This window comes from Lepidochelys kempii, chromosome 3 (genome assembly GCF_965140265.1).
Source record: "Lepidochelys kempii isolate rLepKem1 chromosome 3, rLepKem1.hap2, whole genome shotgun sequence".
Classification (NCBI taxonomy): domain Eukaryota; kingdom Metazoa; phylum Chordata; order Testudines; family Cheloniidae; genus Lepidochelys; species Lepidochelys kempii.
This window is the reverse complement of record NC_133258.1, coordinates 186,419,866-186,433,090: the sequence shown is the minus strand read 5'-3', so window position 1 is coordinate 186,433,090 and position 13,225 is coordinate 186,419,866. Positions and strand designations below refer to the sequence as shown.

The window sequence follows — 13,225 nt, the reverse complement described above, 5'->3', positions numbered from 1 at the left end:
GGTCGGGGCACCAGAACACAGGGGGCCAAGGGACCATGGCCCTCCCAGTTTTTAAAGTAAACGGGTCTGGTCAGTCCACTCTTCGCCACGGGCCCAGCCCCTTGCCCCTTCTCTTCCCCCTGAGGCCTTGCCCCCTGACCAGGCCGGAAGCTGGAGCCCGGCCCAGGTAAGAGCGGCCCTGGGTCCAGGAGCCCGGGCAGCTGTGGGGAGCCATGGACCCTCCACCTGCCGAGGGTGGGGGGGCCCAAGAGCAGCTCCCCATGTCCCCACCTCTCAGACTCCCCACCCAGGGCAGGTGGAGGGTCCACAGCACCCCAAAGCTGCTCAGGCGGCTCTTATCATGGCCTGGCTGTGGCTCTTCAGCCCCTGAGTGCCCATCCCCCGCCCAGAAGCAGGAGCCAGGTCAGTATAAGAGTCACATGGAAAGCTGTGGGAAGCCGCAGACAGTCCACTTGCCCTGAGCCGGGGACCTCGGGGTGGGGACATGGGCCAAGGGCTGCTCTCTGGACCTTCTTGCCCGCCCCTGCTCCCTGACCCAGTTCCAGGGGACTTCTGGGGAAGAAGAGGAGGGGCAGGGCCACAGAACAGGTGGGGCCTTGTGGCCTCCCCACTTCTAGGAAGAATCTGTCACCCCGATGGGGATAGATTTAGGCATTTCCCAAGACTACAGCATTTGCTCAAGAAACTTCCTGAAAAAGCACAAGATCAAATCCGCACAGACACACCCCTGGAACCCCGACCTGGGATATTCTATCTACTACCCAAGATCCATAAACCTGGAAATCCTGGGCGCCCCATCATCTCAGGCATTGGCACCCTGACAGCAGGATTGTCTGGCTATGTAGACTCCCTCCTCAGGCCCTACGCTACCAGCACTCCCAGCTACCTTCGAGACACCACTGACTTCCTGAGGAAACTACAATCCATCGGTGATCTTCCTGATAACACCATCCTGGCCACTATGGATGTAGAAGCCCTCTACACCAACATTCCACACAAAGATGGACTACAAGCCGTCAAGAACACTATCCCCGATAATGTCACGGCTAACCTGGTGGCTGAACTTTGTGACTTTGTCCTTACCCATAACTACTTCACATTTGGGGACAATGTATACCTTCAGATCAGCGGCACTGCTATGGGTACCCGCATGGCCCCACAGTATGCCAACATTTTTATGACTGATTTAGAACAACGCTTCCTCAGCTCTCGTCCCCTAAAGCCCCTACTCTACTTGCGCTATATTGATGACATCTTCATCATCTGGACCCATGGAAAAGAAGCCCTTGAGGAATTCCACCATGATTTCAACAATTTCCATCCCACCACCAACCTCAGCCTGGTCCAGTCCACACAAGAGATCCACTTCCTGGACACTACAGTGCTAATAAACAATGGTCACATAAACACCACCCTATACCGGAAACCTACTGACCGCTATTCCTACCTGCATGCCTCCAGCTTTCACCCTGACCACACCACACGATCCATCGTCTACAGCCAAGCTCTGCGATACAACCGCATTTGCTCCAACCCCTCAGACAGAGACAAACACCTACAAGATCTCTGTCAAGCTTTCTTACAACTACAATACCCACCTGCAGAAGTAAAGAAACAGATTGATAGAGCCAGAAGAGTTCCCAGAAGTTACCTACTACAGGACAGGCCTAACAAAGAAAATAACAGAACGCCACTAGCCGTCACCTTCAGCCCCCAACTAAAACCCCTCCAACGCATTATTAAGGATCTACAACCTATCCTAAAGGATGACCCAACACTCTCACAAATCTTGGGAGACAGGCCAGTCCTTGCCTACAGACAGCCCCACAACCTGAAGCAAATACTCACCAACAACCACATACCACACAACAGAACCACTAACCCAGGAACTTATCCTTGCAACAAAGCCCGTTGCCAACTGTGCCCACATATCTATTCAGGGGACACCATCACAGGGCCTAATAACATCAGCCACACTATCAGAGGCTCGTTCACCTGCACATCCACCAATGTGATATATGCCATCATGTGCCAGCAATGCCCCTCTGCCATGTACATTGGTCAAACTGGACAGTCTCTACGTAAAAGAATAAATGGACACAAATCAGATGTCAAGAATTATAACATTCATAAACCAGTCGGAGAACACTTCAATCTCTCTGGTCACGCGATCACAGACATGAAGGTCGCTATCTTAAAACAAAAAAACTTCAAATCCAGACTCCAGCGAGAAACTGCTGAATTGGAATTAATTTGCAAATTGGATACTATTAATTTAGGCTTAAATAGAGACTTGGAGTGGCTAAGTCATTATGCAAGGTAGCCTGTTTCCTCTTGTTTTTTCCTACCCCCCCCCTCAGATGTTCTGGTTTAACTTGGATTTTAACTTGAAGAGTGGTCAGTTTGGATGAGCTATTACCAGCAGGAGAGTGAGTTTGTGTGTGTATGGGGGTGGGGGGGATGTGAGAACCTGGATTTATGCAGGAAATAGCCCAGCTTAATTGTCATGCACATTGTGTAAAGAGTTATCACTTTGGATGGGCTATCACCAGCAGGAGAGTGAATTTGTGTGGGGGGGTGGAGGGTGAGAAAACCTGGATTTGTGCTGGAAATCACTTTAGATAAGCTATTACCAGCAGGACAGTGGGGTGGGAATAGGTATTGTTTCATATTCTCTGTGTATATATAAAGCCTGCTGCAGTTTCCACGATATGCATCTGAAGAAGTGAGCTGTAGCTCACGAAAGCTTATGCTCTAATAAATTGGTTAGTCTCTAAGGTGCCACAAGTCCTCCTTTTCTTTTTGCGAATACAGACTAACACGGCTGTTACTCTGAAACCTTATATAAGATAGCAGCTATTTCTGAAACACTCAAGAAAACAAACATTAGTATGATGATGACACTGAGGGGGTTGTTTTTTGGGGGGGGAGGGGGTTGCAGAGGGAGTAGAGAGATGCCCAAGAATGAGGTCATAAAAGTACATTCTTTTCTATTCTAATCAGGTTCTTATACCATACTCATCATCATAGTATATGAGCACCTTCCAGTAGTGCACTAAATAATGTAACTAACATCCATCATGTGTTTGTTCTCTCATCACCTTCCCAAAGAGAGAAGTGTGTGTGCAGTTGGGTGTTTTGTTTTGGAAAATACAGTTTATTTATACACACAAATGTACACTCGCATTGCTATATGTCTATGTTAGAGAAGGCAAGGTCAAAGAACCATGCCTTGCACTTAGAGCAGAAGGTTTCTGATGATCCTTATTTCCTGCAGGAGTTCATTCCACAGCCATGGGCCAACCCCCGAGAAAATCCTGTCTTCTGCAAACTGCATTCCCTCAGTGGTAACAAATAAGCTCCAGTCATAGGTGTCTGCTTTAGATAGAGGCCAAAAGGCATGGATTCCCCATAGCCTCATTGCTATTCATATTCTGCTGGGGAGGGTTTGTCCTGAAAGATCAAGGGGAACAAAGAGATGTGATCCGGGGAATAGCATGTGTAAACTGCTATTTTTTAGCATGCTAACTCAATTAAAGCATATATACATCTACCCGAGCTAGAAGTTGCTCCTCTAACCCTAAGCTTCAATGCAGACATACACAATGAGTGAGCTGGTACTAAATGAGATACGTGGTTCATTTAATGTGAAGAAGCAGAAGTGAAATAAAAATTACTGGAAACATGCCTGATTTGTCAGATTTAATGACACTCTCAGATCAGACACTCTTGTTTCTGTGTTTGATTCTGAGCTGGATATTCTATACCATTTATCCTAATAAAAGTTTTCCATTTAAAGAAAAATAGTGATCAGAGAAGATTGATGGTAAAAAACAGTGTGAGTGAAATAGTCTGGGAACAGAAAACTCTTAGCTTATATTAGATATATATAGAATTGAGGTGCATGATCTATTGCCATCACCAACCAAAGGACAGATGGCAGTAGGAGGATCCTTGTACCATATACAAAGGAACAACCTGCATCATCAGATTGACACAAGGCCCTATATTTGAGGGCTATTATCACTTAAATGAATTATTGATAGCTCTGTCAAGTTGTCTTTAGTTAAGAGCTTAGGAAATGCACATATCAAGTTTAATCATAGAGGGTAAAAAGCCAATGGAGAAGTCCACACAATGGTGTTTGCAATAGCAATGGACTAAAAAATTACCTTGTAACAAAGTCTTTGGTGATTCCTCCCTCAGAAAGTGGGGGAACCTGACCACATCCATTTATCTACATGGGATGGTCACAATATAGGCCCACTTCCCTATTTACAAGGGGAGCTCTTCCCTTTATAGTTAGTTGGTTAGTTAGTTCCCATTACACCTCTGGTGTTTAGGGCAGCGATGAAGCTCCTCCACACCTGTCTGTTTCTGGCAAGTCTTTCAATGGTTCCCAACTGTGCCCCAGGTTTTTCAGCTCAGCTTCCACAGCTCTTCACCATGTTGTTTTCAGGCAGCCTCATTTTCACTTGCCTTCAGGTGTCCATCTTATTGCTATTCTGGTGATGGAATCAGTTTTCATCTGAATCACATGCCTAATCCATCTCCAATGCCTCCTGGCAATGATGGTGCTAATATCTTTTTGGCTGCACTGTGTGAATAGGTCTTGGTTTGAAATTACTGTAGGCCAAAAGATATGGAGGATTTTTCTGAGGCAGGCTGTGTGGAATGAAGACTGTTTGGACATGTCATACTTTGTCATTCCCCAGCATTCTACACTATAAAATAGTGTTGAAAGTACTCAGCTCTGATAAATCTTGAGCTTGGTTTTGGTGTTGTATTCTGATGATTTCCAGACTGTATTTAAGCTCCTGAAGGTGTTCCTGACTTTATTGATTCTGTTCTGGATGTCCTGGCTTGTTCCACTGTCCTTGCTGATGGTGCTGCCCAAGTATGTGAATGTTTCTGCACTGGTGAGAACATGATCCTCTATCCGCACTGGTGATGGTGAGGCAATATTAAAGGTTATGATATTTGTCTTATTGCGGTTGATTTTCAGTCCAATTTGCTGGCTGAATGTGTTGAGTCAGGTTGTTTATTCTTGTATATGATGTTGGGTATGTGATAGGAGAGTGAGATCATCTGCAAAGTCCAGGTCTTCAAGGGATGAGAAGGGTGTCCATCTAATGCCTCTTCGCATGTCTTCAGTTATACGTAGCATTACCCAGTCAATGGGAATGCTGAAGAGGATCGCAAACATGACACACCCCTGACATACTCCTGTTTCTGGTGTCTGTGCCTTGTCATGGCAGGACAGCACGCATGCTCCAAAGATCCCCAGAGTCTGTGTCAGTGGGGGTTTTCTGCTCCTGGCACATTCAGTTATGCCGGCTTGGTCTGTGAGGGAGGGGCCAGACAATACAGACACTCTGGTCCTACAGATTGGGGGTTAGGCACAGGGCTAACAACCCTGTCCCATAAAAAACAAAATATGTTACAGAGACAGCAGCGGAGAAATTGACCATTACTGTGTGTGATGGCTTCAGGAGTCTGCCCTGTATGGTCCTCCTTAAATCTCCAGCTGAGGGATCAAAATGAAAGTCACAAACCCCATGCATTCAGGGATACTCGCTCCCTGTAATACCTGAAAAAAGGGTTGGGGAGGAACTGGCTAGTCTATAGTGCTGCCAATGATCCAGCCCCCATGTAATGGGTTTGGGGAAATCGCTCTGACTGGGTCTGTCTCTGTTACCTTAAGAGTCCGCTGTATTCTAGGCAGGAAACCTTCACCCGGACCCTGAGGAAGAGTTCCCTGTACAGCTTCAGGAATCACTCCTGCAGTCTGCTGTTTAGGGCTCTCCTCCCACTCCTGCCCCTGCCCCTGCCTGCTTTTTCCTCCCTTTTAAAGGCCTCCTCCCTATCATGCATAATTGAAAAGGCTGGAAGAGTGGGGCTAGCCCTGCTGCCAGGACCTTTCTGGCCCCTTACTTGTCCATGTGGGCCTATACACCCCAGCACAGATCTACTTGTTAGAGCTGAAGCTAAGTTTTCCAGCAAAGGTAGCCACTACTTACAAGACTAGTCTACTTCACAATCCGATAAAGCAAGCATTCATGACAAACTTAACTCTCCATTAGTGAGAGAGTGTTAAAGTGGCCCAGTCATTTAAAAACTGAACTCTGAGAAAGCAACAATAGCACAGGATGTGATGGAGTAGGTGTAAAACCCTTTAACAAAAGTGAGTTGTACCAAGTTTCTCATGACAGACTGATGAGTTCATAAAGAAGAAATAAAATTAACATTTATTTACACTATCTTATTGCAGAATGCTTTACTGTTACTGAGAAGCCTCTGTCCCTCTGGCAAGGCTTTTTGTCCAGACCATTGCTTGCTCTGGAGCAGTGACACTTCTACCCATTTACTTATAATCAGAGGTTAAATGTACCTCGTTCCAGGAATATTGTCAAAAAGGTGAAAGTATAAACAGCTTTCCTCCATTTTTATGCAAAGACTAGGAGTCTCATACAAAGCACATTGAAGTCAATGCAAAGAGTCATATTGACTTCACTGCACTTTGGATCAAGCCCTTAATGGCCTGTCTGCTCTGTGACAGCCTGGGCAGCCTGGTCTAGTGCGTGAAAAACCTGCTCTGCATCTGAGCACGAGCTTCTCAACTGTCAGTCCAGGACAGTGGAGCCAGCTACTTCTGTATTAGTATGCTGACTTCAGAACTGGTAACATGCAGAAATGAAAAGGACAGCACAAGAGTTAGACCTTTATTTGAGCTGTCAGATTGAGAGGAAGTATTCAGCAAATATTTGGACATTTGAGAAAAGGGCAAATACTGAGAATTAATTCAAACTGTTGATAGTTTATTTTTTATTGAATTTTGTGGTCAAAATTATTTTCATTTGATATGTGAAAGAATCCATCACTTTTTCCAAGGCATCACCCAGAATCTTCCACAGGTGATGTTCTAAGATCCCCAGTGCCTGTACAAATAGAGAGTTATCAGAGGAGTAGCTGTGTTAGTCTGGATCTGTAAAAGTGGCAAAGAGTCCTGTGGCACTTTATAGACTAACAGACGTTTTGGAGCATAAGCTTTCATGGGTGATAGTCTATAAGGTGCCACAGGACTCTTTGCCACTTTTACAAAGAGAGAGTTCAGCTGAGATTTGTAAACTAGAGATCATGAGTTATAAGGAAGTTGTTTATTCAGCCTACAGCCACCAGTTTGTGTAGAATGCCACCATTACGAAGTCATAGAATATCAGGGTTGGAAGGGACCTCAGGAGGTCATCTAGTCCAACCCCCTGCTCAAAGCAGGACCAATCCCCCATTTTTGCCCCAGATCCCAAAATGGCCCCCTCAAGGATTGAGCTCACAATCCTGGATTTAGCAGGCCAATGCTCAAACCACTGAGCTATCTCTCTCCCTCCAGTTCTTTCACTGTTCTATGTCAGGTTACAATAAGAAACTCTAAGAAACAAGTTGGCTGATCAACGATAAAGCAAATTGTAATTAGTTTTATACAATCCTTATCAACACACACAGTGTAATTACAACTAAGTATACCAAAATATTATGAAGAAAACAAATCAGAATATCAGAAAAACACAAGAGTTACTCTTTTGTATACTTTTATATATCTGCATTCAGCCTGATTTAGAAACTGCATTGAATCATACATATAATTACATGCACAAAAGACTACATTAAAAGAACATTGTTAAGATTGCAAAGTCAAGCATTTAAAAGTTAGAAAATGCCAGAATTCAGTTGCCTGTGCAAACTTTATTCAGCCCCGTTGTGTGTGAGAGAGTACTATTATTTCTGCTTTAAAGATTGGGAACTGAGGCACACAAAATAAGGTCAAAACCATCCACTAATTCTGGGTGCCCAATTTGAAATTCCTACAACCTGATTTTTCAGCGTACTGAACATTATATAGCATTTATATGTTCAAACCACAGCTTCCATTGGCTTCAGTTGCAGCTGTGAGTGCTCAGAACTTCTCAAGTCATGGTCTGAAGTCAGGCAATCAGAAAATGAGGAAAATAATTAGTGGCCACCCACTTGTGAAAAGTTTGGTTTAAGTGATTTGAGTAGCATCATGTAGGTTCTCTCTGCCAGAAGCAGGGGTAGAATCAATGTCTCTGGGGTAGGGATTCTCAAACTTCATTGCACTGCAACCCCTTTTTGACAACAAAAATTACTACATGACCCCAGGAGAGAGGACTGAGGCCGCCCAAGCCCCGCCTTGGGCGGGGGAAAGAGGGTGGTCAAAGCTGAAGCCTGAGCTCCACCACAGTGGGCGGGGGCTCCAAAGCCAAAGTCCAAGGACTTCAGCCTTGGGCAGAGGGCCTGTAGCCTGAGTCCCATCACCCAGGGCTGAAGCCAAAACCCAAGCCCCGCCACCAGGGCTGAAGCAGTGGGGGCTCGGACTTTGTCTTCGGCCCCAGGTCCCAGCAAGTCTAATGCCAGCCCTGGCGACCCCATTAAAATGGGGTTGTGTCCCACTTTGGGGTCCTGACCCACAGTTTGAGAACTGCTGCTCTAGGGCAGCATTCAGCTGCCTTAACCATGAGACCCTCCTTTCTCTTCATGCAATACCCTGCCTCATTTGCTACACATTTTCCATCCCTGTTCCTCCTGATCTATGCGTACCCCATCCCTGGCCCCACCAAGTCAAAGGACCTCATCGTCAGCTGCCTCCTAGAACTAGCCAAGATGGCCATCCATCACTCCAAGAGGAGGAAGCTGGGCACAACCGTGACTGTGGGGCCTATTTCCTGTACCTTGTCTGCTCACATCTCCAGGCAGAGTTCCTCTGGGCAGCATCCACAGATTCCTTGGACACTTTAGAGAAGCAGTGGGCACTGTCCAGGGTTCCCTGCTTGGGGTTCTCCTCTGGATCCGTCATTTTTAAACTCTCACCTCACACCCACTCCTGTTTTTTTCATTCGTTGTCTCAATAACTCATTTGGAGCCTGGGCTTTGTGGTCCCTTCTCCTTATCTGAAGGACAAGCCTTTACTTATGGGCAGGCCTAGACCCACCTGCCCCAGTGGTACAAATAGTACACACTTTCCAGCTTCTGCAAGAAATGAGGCAGGGATTCTACATACAACAGCCTTCTTTGGACACTAACCTGATCATCCCCAGAGCAGATCCATCCTCTGTACGGAATGTGGCCAGGGTTCTGTGAAAAAATAGAATAGAATCATAGGACTGGAAGGGACCTCGAGACGTCATCTAGTCCAGTCCCCTGCACTCATGGCAGGACTAAGTATTATCTAGACCATCCCTGACAGGTGTTTGTCTAACCTGCTCTTTAAAATCTCCAATGATGGAGATTCCACAACCTCCCTAGGCAATTTATTCCAGCACTTAACCATCCTGACAGTTAGGAAGTTTTTCCTAAAGTCCGACCTAAACCATCCTTGCTTCAATTTAAGCCCATTGCTTCTTCTCCTATCCTCAGAGGTTAATGGGAATAATTTTCCCCTCCTCCTTGTAAAAACCTTTTATGTACTTGAAAACTGTTATCATGTCCCTTCTCAGTCTTCTCTTCTTCAGACTAAACAAACCCAATTTTTTCAATCTTCCCTCATAGGTCATGTTTTGTAGACCTTTAATCATTTTTGTTACTGTTCTCTGGACTTTTTCGAATTTGTCCACATCTTTCCTGAAATGTGGCACCCAAAACTGGACACAATACTCCAGTTGAGGCCATATCAGTAGGGCTACACCAAATTTACGGCCATGAAAAATGTGTCACAGACCGTGAAATCTGGTCTTTTGTGTGCTTTTACACTATACTATACAGATTTAATGGGGGAGACCAGCGCTTCTTAAATTGGGGTTCCTGACCCAAAAGGCAATTGCAGGTGGGTCACAAGGTTATTTTAGGGGGGTTGAAGTATTGCCACCCTTAGTTCTCTGCTGCCTTCAGAGCTGGGCAGCTGGAGAGTGGGGGCCGTTGGCTGGGCACCCAGCTCTGAAGGCAGCACCATACCATGCCACCCTTTACTTCTGCACTGATGCCTTCAGAGCTGGGCTGCCAGACAGTGGCAGCTGCTAACTGAGGGCCCAGCTCTATAGGCAGCAACACAGAAGTCAGGGTGACAATACCATACCATTGCCACCCTGACTTCTGCACTGCTGCTGGTGGTGGCTCTGCCTTCAGAGCTGAACTCACAGCCAGAAGCCACCGCTCTCCAGCTGCCCAGCTCTGAAGGCAGCGCCGCTGTCAGCAGCAATGCAGAAGTAAGGGTAGCAGTACCACAACGCCCCCTACAATAACCTTGTGACCCACCTGCATCTCCCTTTTGGGTTTTGTTCATAACGGTTTTGTTCAATATCTTCATTAATGATCTGGAGGATGGCGTGGACTGCACCCTCAGCAAGTTTGCAGATGACACTAAACTGGGAGGAGAGGTAGATATGCTGGAGGGTAGGGATAGGATACAGAGGGACCTAGACAAATTAGAGGATTGGGCCAAAAGAAATCTGATGAGGTTCAACAAGGACAAGTGCACAGTCTGCGCTTAGGAAGAAAGAATCCCATGCACTGCTACAGACTAGGGACCGAGTGGTTAGACAGCAGTTCTGCAGAAAAGGACCTAGCGGTTACAGTGGACAAGAAGCTGGATATGAGTCAACAGAGTGCCCTTGTTGCCAAGAAGGCTAATGGTATTTTGGGATGTATATGTAGGGGCATTGCCAGCAGATCGAGGGACGTGATCATTCCCCTCTATTCACAGTATCTGGAGTACTGTGTCAAGTTTGGCGCCCCACAGTACAAGAATGATGTGGAAAAATTGGAAAGAGTCCAGCGGAGGGCAACAAAAATGATTAGGGGGATGGAGCACATGACTTATGAGGAGAGGCTGAGGGGACTGGAATTATTTAGTCTGCAGAAGAGAAGAATGAGGGGGGATTTGATAGCTGCTTTCAACTACCTGAAAGGGGGTTCCAAAGAGGATGGATCTAGCCTGTTGTCAGTGGTAGCAGATGACAGAAGAAGGAGTAATGGTCTCAAGTTGCAGTTGGGGAGGTTTAGGTTGGCTATTAGGAAAAACTTTTTCACTAGGAGGGTGGTGAAGCAGTGGAACGGGTTACCTAGGGAGGTGGTGGAATCTCTTTCCTTAGAAGTTTTTAAGGTCTGGCTTGACAAAGCCCTGACTGGGATGATTTAGTTGGGGATTGGTCCTGCTTTGAGCAGGGGGTTGGACTAGATGACCTCCTGAGATACCTTCCAACCCTGATATTCTATGATTGTATGATATTCTATTCTATGAACCTTGCGACCCTCCCACAACTCCTTTTTGTGTCAGGACCCCTACAATTACAACACTGTATAATTTCAGATTTAAATAGCTGATATCATAAAGTTTATTATTTTTAAAATCATATGACCGTGAAATTGACCAAAATGGACCTTGAATTTGGTAGGGCCCTAATTATCAGAGCAGAGTAGAGTGGAAAAATTACTTCTCCTGTCTGATCGCAATACTCCTGCTAATACATCCCAGAATGATATTTGCTTTTTTTTTTTTCAACAGTGTTACACTGTTGACTCATATTTAGCTTGTGATCCAATTTGATCCCTTTCTGCAGCACTCTTGCCAAGGCAGTCATTTCCCATTTTGTATGTGTGCAACTGATTGTTCCATCCTAAGTGGAGTCCTTTGCATTTGTCCTTATTGAATTTCATCCTATTTACTGCAGACCATTTCTCCAGATTGTCCAGATCATTTTGAATTTTAATCCTAACTTCCAAAGCACTTTGAATCCTCCCAACTTGGTATCAACCCCAAACTTCATAAGTATGCTCTTGATGCCATGATCTAAACCACTATAATAATGTGTATGTAGAAGGAGGGCAGATTCAGGTGTATGAACAACCTTAATTCTGTCATTTCCTAGCTTTAAGTGCTTTAACTTTGCAAACTTAGTAATGTTCTCTTGATGTCATTTTGTGTGTGTAATTTCCTAACTTAAAAAAAAATTCTTTGTGTGGCCTTATAGTGACATTCACACGGTTCATCACCAGGGTTGGAATCTTTAGATGTGCTACACAGACCTCTGCCACTTGAGCTAACAAGTAACTGATAGTAGTAGTTTGTTTAGTCCTGTACATAGACCAGCACTACAGAAGGATGAGACATTTTGCCAATGGATTTGTGATGGGGGACACTCACCGCTCGTGAGTGCCTCCTCTCAGTTGGGTGTGAACCTGCACTCTCTCTCTTTCTGCTCCCAGCACCCCCTGTCAGCTGTTAACCTCGTCAGGTGGGTCTTCAGTGGCCCCAGCCCTCCAGCCAGTTCACACACTGTCGATATGTGAACAAACAAGCATGTCCCTTCCGGGGTAACAAAAGTACAACAGGGCCTATCACTATGCCCTTGTTGGTACCTGCAGCACTGTCTCTGGGCTCAGTTCTCAGCACCTTCTGAGCTAGCTTTAAGTCTGTCCCTGCCCTGGTATGGAACAATGTCCCCAGGGCTTTCTCCCTGAAGACTATTCACCTTTAGGGTCCTGTGATGTACCCAGCTTTCCAGCCAGGTCACTCCTTCACTTCAGTTGCCTTCCCAGGGTAACAAAGTTCAACAAATGGTTAGCCCACTGCCAGGTCTTCAGCCCCATCCTAGAGCCCTTTAAACTCCAGTCCTGCGCTTGGGCTTCTAAATGAAACTTGTCTCTTTCTCAGGACAAAAAGAGGTCACCAGAATTTTTTGTAACATGCACAGAACAACATATTTTTCACTAGTCTCATTCTTGGAAACAGTTGAAGCATTATAGCTGAAATTTTCCAAAATATGCAACCTACAAAAGATATCCAGCAGTGACAGTTTCATCCCAAATAGTTAATATTTGGCAAAGTTGTAAGCAATTGAAAACAGGTCTTATAATGGGGAGCATCCAGCAACATTAATAAGTGGTGCTACCAGCCCCACATAGAATAAATTCCTATGGAGAAAAAAATTAATACTGGAAATATTTTAAGACACAATCAGTCAGATTTAAGAACTGTTAGAAATCTTTGTTTTGTGACCCAAAGGAATAAGACAGTTGTGATGTTCTGTACCTCGGGGAAACACCCAGCACCCCCATGTTCATCCTAGTAAAATGATTGTGTGGTACCCAATGCAAAGTTTGTCATGTCATGTGTCTTTGGAAGGCTCATGATGCACTGAGCATTGTTGTTCAAGTAATGTTATAGGTTATAATTTCATCTACGTAGTTATGAGGCTGAAAATGTATCCTCATGGCA

General features: G+C 45.3%; 2 protein-coding genes across 5 annotated transcripts in view; both read left to right on the top strand.

Moving 5' to 3' along the window:
• Positions 1-3,059, top strand: part of LOC140908219 (uncharacterized) — a 63,025-nt gene extending 59,966 nt beyond the window's left edge. Inside the window, exons 2-3 of the mRNA XM_073335173.1 lie at positions 913-2,255; positions 3,004-3,059. Coding sequence (XP_073191274.1) covers positions 962-2,255; positions 3,004-3,059 — 1,350 coding nt within the window. The 5' untranslated portion in view covers positions 913-961. The remainder of the gene's footprint in view (positions 1-912; positions 2,256-3,003) is intronic.
• EFEMP1 (EGF containing fibulin extracellular matrix protein 1) overlaps positions 1-13,225 on the top strand; it is a 96,677-nt gene that overhangs the window by 57,103 nt on the left and 26,349 nt on the right. The window lies entirely within an intron of this gene.